The sequence below is a fragment of the Macaca nemestrina genome, chromosome 12 (genome assembly GCF_043159975.1).
Source record: "Macaca nemestrina isolate mMacNem1 chromosome 12, mMacNem.hap1, whole genome shotgun sequence".
Lineage (NCBI taxonomy): Eukaryota > Metazoa > Chordata > Mammalia > Primates > Cercopithecidae > Macaca > Macaca nemestrina.
Window position 1 is genome coordinate 112,118,196 of NC_092136.1, and position 14,377 is coordinate 112,132,572.

General features: G+C 44.4%; 2 protein-coding genes and 1 pseudogene across 10 annotated transcripts in view; all 3 read left to right on the forward strand.

The window, feature by feature from the left end:
- Positions 1–3,582, forward strand: part of LOC105493606 (beta-carotene oxygenase 2) — a 44,343-nt gene extending 40,761 nt beyond the window's left edge. For 2 of the 5 annotated variants that reach the window (XM_011761391.3, XM_071075575.1), the window contains exons 10-11: positions 888–998; positions 2,421–3,365. In XM_011761391.3, coding sequence (XP_011759693.1) covers positions 888–998; positions 2,421–2,534 — 225 coding nt within the window. In that variant the 3' untranslated portion in view covers positions 2,535–3,365. Of the gene's footprint in view, positions 1–887; positions 999–2,420; positions 3,367–3,428 lie in introns of those variants that run through there. The other 3 variants (XM_011761389.2, XM_071075574.1, XM_011761388.2) reach the window with 3 other exon arrangements.
- LOC112428845 (small ribosomal subunit protein eS12 pseudogene) lies at positions 2,986–5,114 on the forward strand (annotated as a pseudogene).
- A 5,888-nt stretch (positions 5,115–11,002) lies between these two features.
- Positions 11,003–14,377, forward strand: part of LOC105493750 (6-pyruvoyltetrahydropterin synthase) — a 116,787-nt gene continuing 113,412 nt past the window's right edge. For 3 of the 5 annotated variants that reach the window (XR_011611059.1, XR_011611060.1, XR_011611058.1), the window contains exons 1-2: positions 11,007–11,438; positions 13,875–13,954. Coding sequence is in view for 2 of the 5 variants with exons in the window: in XM_071075577.1 (XP_070931678.1) it covers positions 11,143–11,438; positions 13,875–13,954 (376 nt within the window). In the remaining 3 variants the exon portion in view is untranslated. Of the gene's footprint in view, positions 11,439–13,874; positions 13,955–14,377 lie in introns of all 5 variants that reach the window. The other 2 variants (XM_071075577.1, XM_071075576.1) reach the window with 2 other exon arrangements.

Sequence of the window (14,377 nt, forward strand, 5' to 3'; positions counted from 1 at the left end):
GGCTGATTCTTTTATTTTTGGATTATTCTATTGACAGCCTGTGTTAGTCTGTTCTGTGTTATAAAGAAATCCCCGAGGCTGGATAATTTATAAATAAAAGAGGTTTAGGTCGGGTGCGGGGGCTCACGCCTGAAATCTCAGCACTTTGGGAAGCTGAGGAGGGGTGGATCACAAGGTCAGGAGATCAAGACCATCCTGGCCAACATGGTGAAACCCTGTCTTTACTAAAAATACAAAAATTAGCTGGGTGTGGTGGCACATGCCTGTAATCCCAGCTAATAGGGAGGCTGAGGCAGGAGAATCGCTTGAATCTGGGAGGCAGAGGTTGCAGTAAGCTGAAATTGTGCCACTGCATTCCAGCCTGGCAACAGTGCAAGACTCCGTCTCAAAAAAAAAAAAAAAAAAAAAAAAAAAAAGAAAGAAAAAGAAAAAGAGGCTTATTTGGCTCATAGTTCTGTGGGATGTACCAGCATGGCACCAGCATGTGCTCAGCTTCTGATGAGGCCTCAGAAAGCTTACAATCATGGCAGAAGGCAAAGGCAAAGGGGCAGCCTCATGTCACATGGTGAGAGAGTGGGAGCAAGAGAGATAGGAGGAAGGGCCAGCCTCCTTTAAAACAACTACCTCTCAGATGAACTAATAGAGCCAGAGCTCACTTATCACCAAGAGGATAGTGCTAAGCTATTCATGAGGGACTGGCCCCCATCACCCAGCCTTCCCACTAGGCCCCACCTTCAGCAGTGGGCTCAGCACTTCAGCATGAGCTTTGGAGGGGACACACATCCAAACTATATCACAGCCAAATCCATGCTTGAAGTGACAAAAGCCATAGAAAGCTCCCAACTTACTACCGGCCTTTTATCGAATGCTTTTTTTGGGACTTACAGGTTTGGAGAGAAGATGGTTTTTATCCCTCAGAACCTGTTTTTGTTCCAGTACCAGGAACCAATGAAGAAGATGGTGGGGTTATTCTTTCTGTGGTGATCACTCCCAACCAGGTAAATATATTTCCCTATCACTAGTCAGAAAGAAAAGTAGCACTGAGTCATCTGATAAGTCAAGGATGCACACTCATCTGTCGATAGTTTACTTTGATTCCTTTTCCCTTCTCTTCCCCTTCTTACTATTTACATACCCTTTTGTCTCAATCCATATTTTGTTGTTTTAAAGTTCTGTTTGGAAGACCATAATAACAATTTGTATTTGCATAGGAATTTGTTATTTACGAACTACTTACACATATTCAGTTATCAAAACAACTTTGTGGGATACCATTTTATACATGTGGAATTTGTAAAGAAGTTGAAGTAAACTTGCATCAGATCTCATAGTGGTAAAGCCAGTATTTAAATCCAAGTCTTTTGACTTCTGGTCTAATGTTTATACCATCATGTGTGCTGCCAATTTCAATGAACTGACCTCCAAGTCCAATGTCATCAGTCCTGGTCCAGTGTCTCAATAACACTATTCACTATCTGACTCCTTGTCTAGGGCAATCTTATGATAAATAGGTTCACTTTGAGTATCAGCTTTGATTAATTATTAGTGGCTGCCTGGGGTGCAGGGCTCTGAGGCCTTTTAAGGGTTCAGTAAGAAAGGCTGTGATCAATTAGCGATACCTGTCATGGGCTTTAGGAGGACTTTGTTCTCATGCCATGCACTTGCCATTCCTGGAATTCGATTTGGCAGATCTCAGTCTGCCTTGCAATGCTGCCCTTTGAACAGCTACAAAGTAACACAAAATGGAGGCATTTCTAACTTGGAAGAAAGAGTTTCTGTCTTTTAAAAGATTGGCAAGGTGCAAGCAAAAATATTAAACTCAAAGAAATCCTATGAAGGTGATTGATAGAAACAACTTAATTTATTTGCTCTAGGTATGAACTTCTTTAGCTATGATATCCTTTCCAGTCCAGTTCAGCAACTGAGGAAACAATTTGTGAGCATATAGGTGAGGCACTGTGCTAGGTTCTGGGGAGAGATATGAAGATGTGTAAGACATGGTCTTGCTCTTTCTCTCTCTCTCTCTTTTTCTTTTCTTTTAAAGACAGGGTCTTGCTCTGTCACCTAGGCTGGAGTGCAGTGGCACAATCTCAGCCCACTGCAACCTCTGCCTCCCAGGCTCAAGTGATCCTCCTGCATCAGCCTCTGAGTAGCTGGGACTACAGGTGTGCACTACACACCTGGCTAATTTTTGTATTTTTTATAGAGATGGGGTTTTGCCATGTTGCCGAGGCTGGTCTTCAATGATGAGCTCAAGCAATCCACCCACCTCAGCCTCTCAAAGTGCTGGGATTACAGGTGTGAGCCACTGTGCCCGACCAACATGGTCTCTCCATTAGGAATTTTACAGCTTAGTGGAAGAGACAGGCAAATTTTTGATGAAGAAAAGATAATTTTCAATATTGTCTTTCCTTTTCTAGAATGAAAGCAATTTTCTCCTAGTTTTGGATGCCAAGAACTTTGAAGAGTTGGGCCGAGCAGAGGTACCTGTGCAGATGCCTTATGGATTCCATGGTACCTTCATACCCATCTGATGGGACAACCACAAGGTCTGGAAACTAGGTTTAAAATAAGTGTGCACTTGGACATAAAGACTAGAGCAATAGACACTGAGGACACCAAAAGGGGGGCAAGGAGGAAGAGGGGCAGGGGTTAAAAAGCTACCGATTGAATACTATGTTTCCTATTTGGGTGATGGGATCATTAGAAGCCCATACCTCAGCATCACACAATATACTCATGTAACAAGTCTGCACATGTACCCCAGAATCTAACATAAAAATAAAAAGAAAAACAAAGAATGTACTGTATAGAAAAGACAGAGCATAAAGGGCACTGTACCTCCCAAACCAATGTCCCAAATAGACATTTGGTTTAAAAATTTCTGTTAAAACCATAATTCACTATTTCCTTGCCACTGCCAAGTCACGCCATGGCAGAGGCTCGAGTGCATATGAGGTTCTGTTTTACCTTTAATACACCATCATGGCCAACGGAGGCATTGCTGCTGGAGGTGTCATGGCCATTAACACTACTTTATAAGAGGTGCGGAAGACTGCCCTCACCCATGATGGCCTAGCATGTGCAATTTGTGAAGCTGCCAAAGCCTTAGACAAGCGCCAAGCCCACCTTTGTCTGCCTGCATCCAACCGCAGTGAGCCTATGTATGTCAAGTTGGTGGAGGCCCATGGTGCTGAACACCAACTCACCCTAATTAAGATTGATGACAACGAGAAACCAGGGGAATGGGTAGGCCTCTGTAAAACTGAGAGGGAAACCCCCGAAAAGTAGTTGGCTGCAGTTGTGCAGTAGTTAAGGACTATGTCAAAGAATCTTAAGCCAAGGATGTCATTGAAGAATATTTCAAATGTAAGAATGAACAAATAAAACTTTGGCACTCATGTTTCTTTCTTTCTTTTTTTTTTGAGATGGAGTCTTGCTCTGTCACCCAGGCTGCAGTGCAGTGGTGTGATCTTGGCTCACTGCAAGCTCCACCTCCCAGGTTCACGCCATCCTCCTGCCTCAGCCTCCCGAGTAGCTGGGACTACAGGCGCACGCCACCCTGCCCGGCTAATTTTTTTGTATTTTTAGTAGAGATGGGTCGTCAGGATCATCTCAATCTCCTAACCTTGTGATCCGCCTGCCTTGGCCTCCCAAAGTGCTGGGATTGCAGGCATGAGCCACTGCACCCAGCCGGCACTCATGTTTCTTAAGAAAAAACACCACAAAGCAGAATTCATAAGATAACTATGGTTTTATATATATATTTTAGGGCTCTTCCTTGAAATAATTAAGAAAGTATTGATACAACCTTTTGAAGAGAGTTTTAAATTTCATTTATTGGATATATTTTCCTCTACGTAATAATAAGAATACATGAAAGAAAAATTCATGCATTTTGGTCATTACCGAAAGAATTAAAGAAAGATGAAAGAAACATGAAAAGTGGCTTGCCAGATAAGACAGGTTTATTTTAGAGAAAACAAACACGAGAGGAGCCTTTTGACTGAGTTAGCTTAGAGGCAAACTTTTTTTTACAGACTAAGAGTTTTTAAGGGTTCAGGGTGGGAGAGTTTATTAGAGGCTTGGACTGCTTCTGTGTTTCTTGTGCTTATTTGGGAGGGAGAGTTGTGTTTTTTTGTTTGTTTGTTTGTTTTGTTTTTTTTTTCAGCTGCAGACATACCCCCCAAGTCTGCTTTTAGCTTCCCTATCTTAGTGCCCCTGAAGGGAGAGGAATGTCCTTATTAAGGCCCATTGTATGAGGGTGAAATTTGGCAGTTACCCAAGAGACTTTCCCCCTACTTCCCTCTGTGCCCGAGCTGTTTTATTTGTGTTTAACTGGCTGCTTTTTCTGTTTGCTTATAGTTAGAAGTGATTTCCTTGAAACACATGAGGCTAGAAAGGGAGTTGGAACTTAAAGTGGCGGTTTGTCCAAAATAAAGGTGCTCCTGCCCTGTCAATTACCATCATCAGATAGGTGGGTGACAGAGGTCCTAGGAGAAGAAATACAGATGATCATAGATAGTAGACTTTGAATATAAATCTGAAAAGCACTTCATTCTTTCCATCACAGTCTGCCTGTCACCATTGGTCCTAAGATACTCAGAAGACAGGAAGCTGGCTATATCCTGCATGGAGGCTTCTTCTAAACTGTTTTTTTCTCTGCTGTCCACAGCAGATGCTACTGCAATTGCACAACCTCCTATGGACCACCCACTACCCCCACCCCACCTTCAGCTCTGCTTTGGGAGGTTATTTTGAGGAACATCATTAAAATCAGGCATTTCTTCTAATCTCTAGGTGTATAGTTCTCAGGGATTGTTGACAAGCCAGTAGTTCTTCATTTAATTGGACAACAGGTGGCACTAGAGACCATATAATCTCCACATTTCTAAACCCTGCCTGTTCTTACCAACAGCTGTAAGCAGGCAAGGTCTGTCACTTAAACCACACTCTTGCCAACACCCCTAAAATCCCTTGTTCCTTTTTCCTTCAGTTACATTCCCTTCCCTCTGCTGAACTCCATTCCAGGACCAGTTAAACTGTTTATGCTCCTTCTGCATGGTGAATGCTCTGGAGAAGACCCCCAGACATACAATATGGGGCACCTTTGAACTCATGGTTAGGCTCTCTGCACGGGCCTGGACTAACATAGTTTCCTGTCTAATTTTCCTTAAGAGTCACTTCAAACTTCACAGACCCTATCTTCTTTAGTAATGTGTTCCATACATGCAAATGCCATGTGTGGGGTTTTGCACTGTGGCAATAAAGTAAAAGGGCTGAGTTCCATGTCTGGGTTTGTGAGATGCAGAACATAGTAGCAGGTTTAGAATGGCAAGAAGATGCCTAAACAGAAGGAATACAGCAGATGCAGGAGCGAAGAGCCTCAGGTAACCGAGAGTGTAAGTCCCCCACTGTTTCCTTTCACACAAGTCCCTGAAAAGGCATTCATTGTACTTCCTCAGACAAAACATGGAGATTTGATTGATCTTCCTAGATCTGAAGGGTGAAGGAGACTCTGGATGACCTCTGGCAAGTCCATAGATCTGTCACATCTTTCCTCTGTTTATAAATATCTGTCTTAATACACAGGGAATGAAGTTCAGACATATGAAGGATAGCAGTATAATCATAAGATTTTGACCTAAGGATACCTGAATTCTGCCTTGGCTCTGCTCTCTGTTTCCTGAAGGAGAAGACGAAAAAGGATCAGTGGCATGTTATAATCTAGGCACATATGCCGGTAATCCAAGGGAGAAAGTTCTGGTAAAATTGAGTGAGCTTATGACCAAGGCCCAAAGCATAGGCTGGGCCTCTTCTTCTCCCTAAGCCCAACTCTTACCACTAGCCAGTGTCCGAAGATTCAAGGAAAGGGAATAAGTGGTGCACAATTGAGGGGAAAAGGAAGAGGCAAATGGGCAGGTTGGGTCCTCCACAGGATGCAAGCAGTAGAAAAACATATGAACCAGCCAGCTACCTTGGGGCAGGGTGGGAGTAGGGGAGAATTTTGGCTTGATTTTTTTTTTTTTTCCCTCTGAGGATAGCTTTGGAGAGTAAGCAACACTATATATGGTACTTTTAACACATTGTAGGCCTGCTTGTGAGTAAACAAGGCCCAACCAGTGCCTGGAAATGTGATTTAAGCAGATGAAAATTCCCTTTTTGTGGGGAGCTAGGAGGGAGATAAGGGGGTGAAGCTTCCTTTCCTTTATACTTAAATGGCATTCTAGGCCTTTCAATAATTTGGTCCCCAGTCAATGTTTCCAATCTTACCTCTCACCTATCTCTCCATTGTAGCCAAGAACTCGTCAATATGCACTAAACAAGCTGTACTTTTCCACATTTCCTTTGCTTACATTGTCTTCTCTTCCTGGAATTCCCTTATCTACCTGGTGAATCTTAAAATCCAGCTCAAAAGTCATCTCTTCTTTGAAGCCTTCTTTTACTTCCTGAGGGAGAACTAGTGGGTTTTTTTAGTTTATCATGATTTATTTCTGTGTTTAGCTCCCTCACTAGCTTGAACTGTATGAGGACAGGGACCATGTGTTTGTTACTCATACTGCGCCCCTGGCACTTAGCAGTGCACTTGGCATTCAGTAGATGTTAAATAAACACTTCTTCTTTTTTTTTTTAACTTAGTAAGTGAATGAGGACTGGAAGGTGATAGACATGGGGCCTGCCTTGCCAATATATGTCCATTGGAGTATCTTATGGGATCTTTTTTTTGGGGGGGGCTTGGGAGGGTTTATTAAGTGATGCTTTAGTCTCAGTCTCTGCCAGCAACTAGGGGTGGGGTGACTCCACTCACCCCAGGATTTCCCAGACTTGCTGCTTTAGAGGAGAGAGGCAGGAAGCCAACTATCCTCTAAGCCACAGCTTGGGAAGCTAGGCTAGTACCGGGGTGGGGGCAGCAGAGCTGAGACCCTCCACCCTCAGCCCCCAGCCTGTGCTATCCTCCCAGCCTGAGGGGGAGGAGCTGAGGCAATCTTGGCTGCAGCCTCCCACACACAGCCCTGCTCTTGGTGCACTGTTCACTGCCCTGAGTTATTCATGATCTCTGCTCCCACATATTCACCTCCACACTCCAAAAGCCAGCCCCACACCCAGCCCCTCCAGGTCTTTAGTCCTGGGGAGGGCAAAAGGAGGGACAGGGGGCCTCTGATTGAGCAGCTTCAAGGAGCCTCTCCTTTCTGTTGCCCACTGAATGCCAGCCCCTTGTCTTCAGCCCTCCCTTAGATAGGAAGGGGGTGGTGGCCTCAGACTGCACCCCCTTTCTTCTCTTCCTGGCATCCCATTCTGTCCCAGCACAGCAGCCAAGAGCACAAAGCACAGCACCTGTGAGGCTGGTGGGCACAAGAGCCCATGCTGGCACAAGCCAGACTGCCTGCAGCCCTAGGTGGGGCCTGCTCCCTGCCCTGGAAGCTAGACAGAGGGAGACAGAAAGCAGTAGTGGGGCAATGGGATGTGCAGCCCCTGTGGCAGGAGGAGGAGCACATGAACCCTGACCCTGCTACTTGGTGCAGGCTACTCCAGGCCTCGCTTCTGTAAGAGCCTCTGTGGCTGGCTCCACAGCTGCCCAGCCCCCATAAAGGGGGCTGAAAGGAGGATGAGTGGTCCTTGAAGAGGTGAAGGGTCTGCAGAGAATCACTCAGACACCAGGTATTACCCAGCTCTTCCCGCAAGACCTGGAGGGTCCAAACTCCTGGCCCCAACCACCCTTCACCTTGGGTGAGGAAGAAGGGCCTCTTCTGCTGTTCCTTCCCCTCAGAGATCCAATAAACCACTCCAGTGAAATGCAGGTACCCATGCCTGCCACCTGCCCCTGGAGACAGCAGGGGAGTTGAGGCAGGAAGGCTGGCCAGGGGCCCTTATGGGATCTTTTAATAGAAGTTAGCCTTCTGAGGCAACACAGCCAAGCACAAGCCAGTAAGTGTTGCAAGAGTGAAGTGGGAACTATACCTAAATGGCTGTTGATCTCAAAGAACTGAAAGCTAAAAGAAATGTTATTTTCTTATTGGTTAGTGTGTTAGTCTGCTATGGCTGCCATAACAAAGTACCACAGAGGTCTTAACAGAAATGAATTGTCTCACAATTCTAGAGGCTAGAAGTCTAAAATCAAAGTTGGTTTGTTCCTTCTGAGGGCTTTGAAGAAAGAGCTGTTCCAGTTCCCTCTTCTGGGCTTGCAGATGGTGTTGTCCGTGTCTTCACATCATCTTCCCTCCATATGTGTCAGTTTTTGAGTTCAAGTTTCCCCTTTCTACAAGAACATCAGTCACGTTGGATTAGGGCTCATACTAAAGACCTCATCTCAATACATGTGCAACAATCCTATTTCCAAACAGGTTAAACTTCAACTCTGCAAATGCAGTGAAATATTTTACTAAAACAAACAAGTATTATTAATAAAAACAATTTTGCAGACATTTCTCTTACTCTTTCATTTTATTTTGATTCTTTAAGCTGGTTTTGGAATGAGCAACTATTTGTGTAACCACTGACTGCTAGAGAGTATTTATCATTGAGATAGTCCATACCTGGGAAATAATGTTTCTGTTCTGAGTGATCTTGCAATAGTAATTCACTTATCTGGGGCTGTATTTTCTTATCTGTAAAGTGAAAGTATTGAATTAAATAGTCTATCTCAAAAATCTCTACATGTTCTTTGAAGTTTTTTCTTTACAGTACAATGGGGTAGATGAAACAAACATCTGAAAATGTATGGAGAGTGTTTGCTAAATAACCTGTTAGTAGATTAATGCAGAACAAACAGAATATATAGCTATAAGTAGGAGATATTTGAGGGAAATCACCATTTGAGCTTATTTCTATTACCCCCATGATTTTATCTTTCTTTTTAAAGAAAACTTTTCCAAGTCCGTTATTAATCACTGACTTGTCCTGCTTTTCATCATTTGATTTTTCTCATATACAGTGGAGCTGTCCTCCCCCGTACCTGGAACAATGCCAGCCACATAGTAGATTCCCAATAAATATTTAATGAAAGAATGAATGGAAGCAAGAGGTGACATGATTCTAGGAACTGTGTGTACTTTGGACACCCTTGTGAGTAGATGTGAGGAAACAAGATCCTTTCACTCTCAATGTGTCTACACTGGCAGAAGAATTGCTAATATGTGTTCAGGGGTGCCTTTGTTCACACTATGCCACCCAGAGTGATAAATGGGTCCATACACACTTGTGGATAAGAATGTCTTTAGAATTTCCATTAGTAAGAATCATTACACAACAGTCAAAAGGACTGTTGCCACGTGGTCTTATTTGTGCTCTCAAATTCCTGTTCTTTTAAAAAAATTTTTTAAAGAAATTAGGGTCTTAATCCTATGCAAAAAGAACGAAGCTGGCAGCATCAGGCTACCTGACTTCAAACTATACTACAAGGCTACAGTAACCAAAACAGCATGGTACGGGTACCAAAACAGATATATAGACCAATGGAACACAACAGAGGCCTCAGAAATAACACCACACATCTATAACCATCTGATCTTTGACAAACTTGATAAAAACAAGAAATGGGGAAATGATTCCCTATTAAATAAATAGTGCCGGGAAAACTGGCTAGCCATATGTAGAAAGCTGAAACTGAATCCCTTCCTTACATCTTATACAAAAATTAACTCAAGATGGATTAAAGACTTATTTAGACTGAAAACCATAAAAACCCTAGACGAAAACCTAGGTAATACCATTCAGGACATAGGCATGGGCAAGAACTTCATGACTAAAACATCTAAAGCAATGGCAACAAAAGCCAAAATAGACATATGGGATCTAATTAAACTAAAGAGCTTCTGCATGGCAAAAGAAACTACCATCAGAGTGAACAGGAAACCTACAGAACGGGAGAAAATTTTTGCAATCTACCCATCTGACAAAGGGCTAATATCCAGAATCTACAAAGAGCTTAAACAAATTTACAAGAAAAAATCAAACAACCTCATCAAAAAGTGGGCAAAGGATACAAACACACACTTCTCAAAAGAAGACATCTATGCAGCCAACAGACACATGAAAAAATGCTCATCACTGGTCATCAGATAAATGCAAATCAAAACCACAGTGAGATACCATCTCACGCCAGTTAGAATGGCAATCATTAAAGTCAGGAAACAACAGATGTTGGAGAGGACGTGGAGAAATAGGAATGCTTTTACACTGTTGGTGGGAGTGTAAATTAGTTCAACCATTGTGGAAGACAGTGTGACGATTCCTCAAGGATCTAGGATTCGAAATACCATTTGACTCAGTGATCCCATTACTGGGTATATACCCAAAGGATTATAAATCATGCTACTACTATAAAGACACATGCACACATTATGTTTATTGCAGCACTATTCACAATTGCAAAGACTTGGAACCAACCCAAATGTCCACCAGTGATAGACTGGATTAAGAAAACATGGCACATATATACCATGGAATACTATGCAGCCATAAAAAGGATGAATTCATGTCCTTTGCAGGGACATGGATGAAGCTGGAAACCATCATTCTCAGCAAACTATCACAAGGACAGAAAACCAAACACCGCATGTTCTCACTCATAGGTTGGAATCGAACAATGAGAACACATGGACACAGGGCGAGGAACATCACACACTAGGGCCTGTCACGGAGTAGCGGGCTGGAGGAGGGATAGCATTAGGAGAAATACTTAATGTAAATGACGAGTTGATGGGTGCAGCAAACCAACATGACATATGTATACCTATGTAACAAACATGCACATTGTGCACATGTACCCTAGAACTTAAAGTATAAAAATAATAATAAAGAAAAGAAAAAGAAAGGAGGGTCTTTCTCCATTGCCCGGGTTGGACTCCTAGGCTGAGGGGATCCCTCTCCTTCCCAATAGCTGGGGCTACAGGAGTGCGCCACCACGCCCGCCTGGCTCAATTCCTGCTCCTTTTGGTCTATAAAGCGGACTGTGGCCGTGAGGCTCATGCGATAGAGTCACCAGCCACTGGAGCTTTACAGGAGAGAGTGGGAGGGGAGGCTCAGAGAGGTCACTCAGTACCCAAAGTGTGCCCAGACGGGCCCTAACTACGTGGCGTGACCTCAGGCGGAGCAAACTGATCAAGGACACCGTGTCCCCACCCACCCTGACCGCTCCAGGGTATGCTTAGGTGTCCGAACTCTTGTTCTCCAAAGAGATTCAAACAGCCGCGAGACACCCCTAACGGTCTCCCGAGGCCGGGATTGTCCGGAGCGGAAGCCGAGCCGCGCTTCCCAGGAGCGCGCCGAAGCGCACTGCGCAGCCGCGGTGGGAGGAGGCACCGGCCGCGCGGCGGGAGGAGGTGCTGGCCGAGTAGTGCAGACAGCGCCGGGAAGATGAGCACGGCAGGTGGCGGCCGTCGCCGCCAGGCGCAAGTGTCCCGCCGCATCTCCTTCAGCGCGAGCCACCGATTGTACAGGTAGAGTGTGCACACAAGTGCAGCGCTGGGTGGCGGGCCCCGGGCCCCGGAACGTCACCGGGGCGGGGCTGGGGTCGTGCTGACGTCGGCCTCGGGAGGGGCGCCGGGGCTTCTGGGGAGACGCTGAGTACGGAGGGCGGCGCGCGTTGGTCGCGTTCGCTGGTCTTCGGTCGGCCCCGAGCATCGCGATGGCGGCTGGAGTGGCCCCAGCCCTGGAGGAGTCGGGGAGCTTGGTGGTTAACGGAGCCGACTGCGGAGGGCTATGGCCCACGTCTGAGTGTGGGGCCCACGTCCGACTCTGCGACTCGAAGAAACGTCTCTGCCCCTAGGAGTCCCTTGGTGTACGCCACAGGGTTGTTGTGAAGCTCAAGGGTGTTAAACTCGTCTATGTACACAGTACCTGCCGCGGCGTAGACACCCAGTAAATGTTAGCTAATCTTGTATGCCAGGAGCATTGGCGACCATATCTAATGTAATTACAAGGCAAGTTTTAGCGCCTTTTTAACCAAAGACAGAATGAACCCAGTCCCTGGTGGTTTAGTGGCTAGGAGAAAAAAACAAAAAACAAAAAACAACGAGCCCAGACGTTCAGTTTCCGAAGCAAGCAGCATAGTTGGGATTTGAAACCCGATCGTACATACCGCTTGCATGCACTGAAGAGTTGATTTTGAGGAATTTTACCACTCACTAACAAGCTCCACTCTCTGGCCTTCCGTATCGTCGTCTGTGAAATAAGGATGACCATTGCTATCTGACGGGATTCATCCCTCCATTCGCTAAACGAGGATTTGTTTCTTGGTTGTCAGGGCTTGTGCTAGGTAACGGATGCATCAGGGGTCTTGTATGGGGTTTCCAATCTGGCCTATTTTGTGGAGGGTACACTGAGAGAATTTTGTGCAAAAGACTTTAGCACTTTAAATACAAGAAGTGGCTGAGCAGGAGAAAGTGGGGGTGTGTTATTCCATTTTGCATTGCCGTAAAGGAATACTGAGACTGGTGTTTTGTAAAGAAAAAAGGTTTATTTGGTTCTGCAGGCTGTACAAGAAGCATGGCACCAGCATCTGCTTCTGTTGAGGCCTCAGGGAGCTCCCACTCGTGGTGGAAGGCGAAGGGGGAGCAAGCAGGCAACTCACAGTGCAAGTGAGGGAGCAAGAGAGAGGAGAGGAGGTGCCAGGCTCTTTTTAACGACCAGCTCTCCCATTAACTAATAGAGCCAGAACTCACTCATTGCTTCAGGGAGGGCACCAAGCCGTTCATAAGGGATCCACCCCCATGAGCCAAACATCTCCCACTAGGCCGCACCTCCAACATTGGGGATCACATTTCAACATGAGATTTGGAGGGGACAAACATCCAAACTACATTGGGGGGAATCATAAAGAGGATCTCAAAAAGAAAGGGGTTGTATAGTAAGAGGCATAAACACCTGAGGGTGGTAAGGCCTCATAGAGGATGCAAAATTGAATGGATGTGTATAAGTATAAACATTCATTAAGCAATTTGGTTTCCGTCTGAGACAACAGTCAAAGATTGTAATTTTAAAAATTCACCTGCTTTGAATATTCCTCAACAGATTGGTAAAGTTCTCATGAGGCAGTCATTGAGACATAGTATAAAGCAAGATTGTTAAATAGGAGACTTACCAGGTCATGTAATTAAAAAAATTTTTTTGGCCGGGCGCGGTGGCTCAAGCCTGTAATCCCAGCACTTTGGGAGGCCGAGACGGGTGGATCACGAGGTCAGGAGATCGAGACCATCCTGGTTAACACGGTGAAACCCCGTCTCTACTAAAAAAATACAAAAAATTAGCCGGGCGCGGTGGTGGGCGCCTGTAGTCCCAGCTACTCGGGAGGCTGAGGCAGGAGAATGGCGTAAACCCGGGAGGCGGAGCTTGCAGTGAGCTGAGATCCGGCCACTGCACTCCAGCCCGGGCGACAGAGCGAGACTCTGTCTCAAAAAAACAAAAAACAAAAAACAAAAAAAAATTTTTTTTTTTTTTCTGGATGAGTAGTTTAGCTTCTGAGAGAAATGAGATAGTAAGCCACTTTGCGGATCACCATCTATGTTTATCATTATATGCTGTTATTTCATTCAGCACTTGCCTAATACATTGTAGGCACTCAGTAATGTTGAATTGAAAAGCGGAAGTCCCATGAGCAGATCAGCTGCTGTGGAACAAGGGGCTTGAAGTTAAGGTTTGTTTGTGCTAATTTGTATGGTACAGTCTTCTAATTAGGGAATATGCCATGGTTTCTGACATATACATGAGTAATAAAAATCAACATGATTTCTGACTCCCCGTTTGGTGAGCTAAAGTAATAACAAATTGGGAGACTTTTCAAAGATCAGAGCAAATAATAAATATAAGGAACAGAGAAGGGGGTTTGGATGTGATACTTGTGTCATGCTGACTTTTTTTTTTTTTTTTTTGGTTAGTAAATTTCTGAGTGATGAAGAAAACTTGAAATTGTTTGGGAAATGCAGCAATCCAAATGGCCATGGGCACAATTATAAAGGTGAGAGAAAAACTGATGACATTTCAGCCCTTCAATAAGGATGAAAGAGTATTCAGCAAATGTAGACACAATGAATGGGAAAACTTACGGACACAGTGTGAATGCTTTGAGCTTTGAATGAGAAGTTAAATGGGAGTAGAATGAAAGGATCTGTTGTCTTGGTTAGATGTGTGTTAAGTTTTACCTTACAATTGTCAACTCTTACAAACAGACCAAAACAATGAATGGTTTAAAGCATTTTTCTTTGTCCTAGAGTACACAATTTCTTTCTGATTAGGTGTGACTGAGGCTAATGTTAAAATTAGATTTTATTCTTTGAGTAAATAATAACTGACAAAACGAGAATGTTGCCTAGGAATGTAATATATGGCAGAAAAATAGGTTTGGTCTAAAGCTTTGCCAGCAGTATTCCAAGAAAGTAGG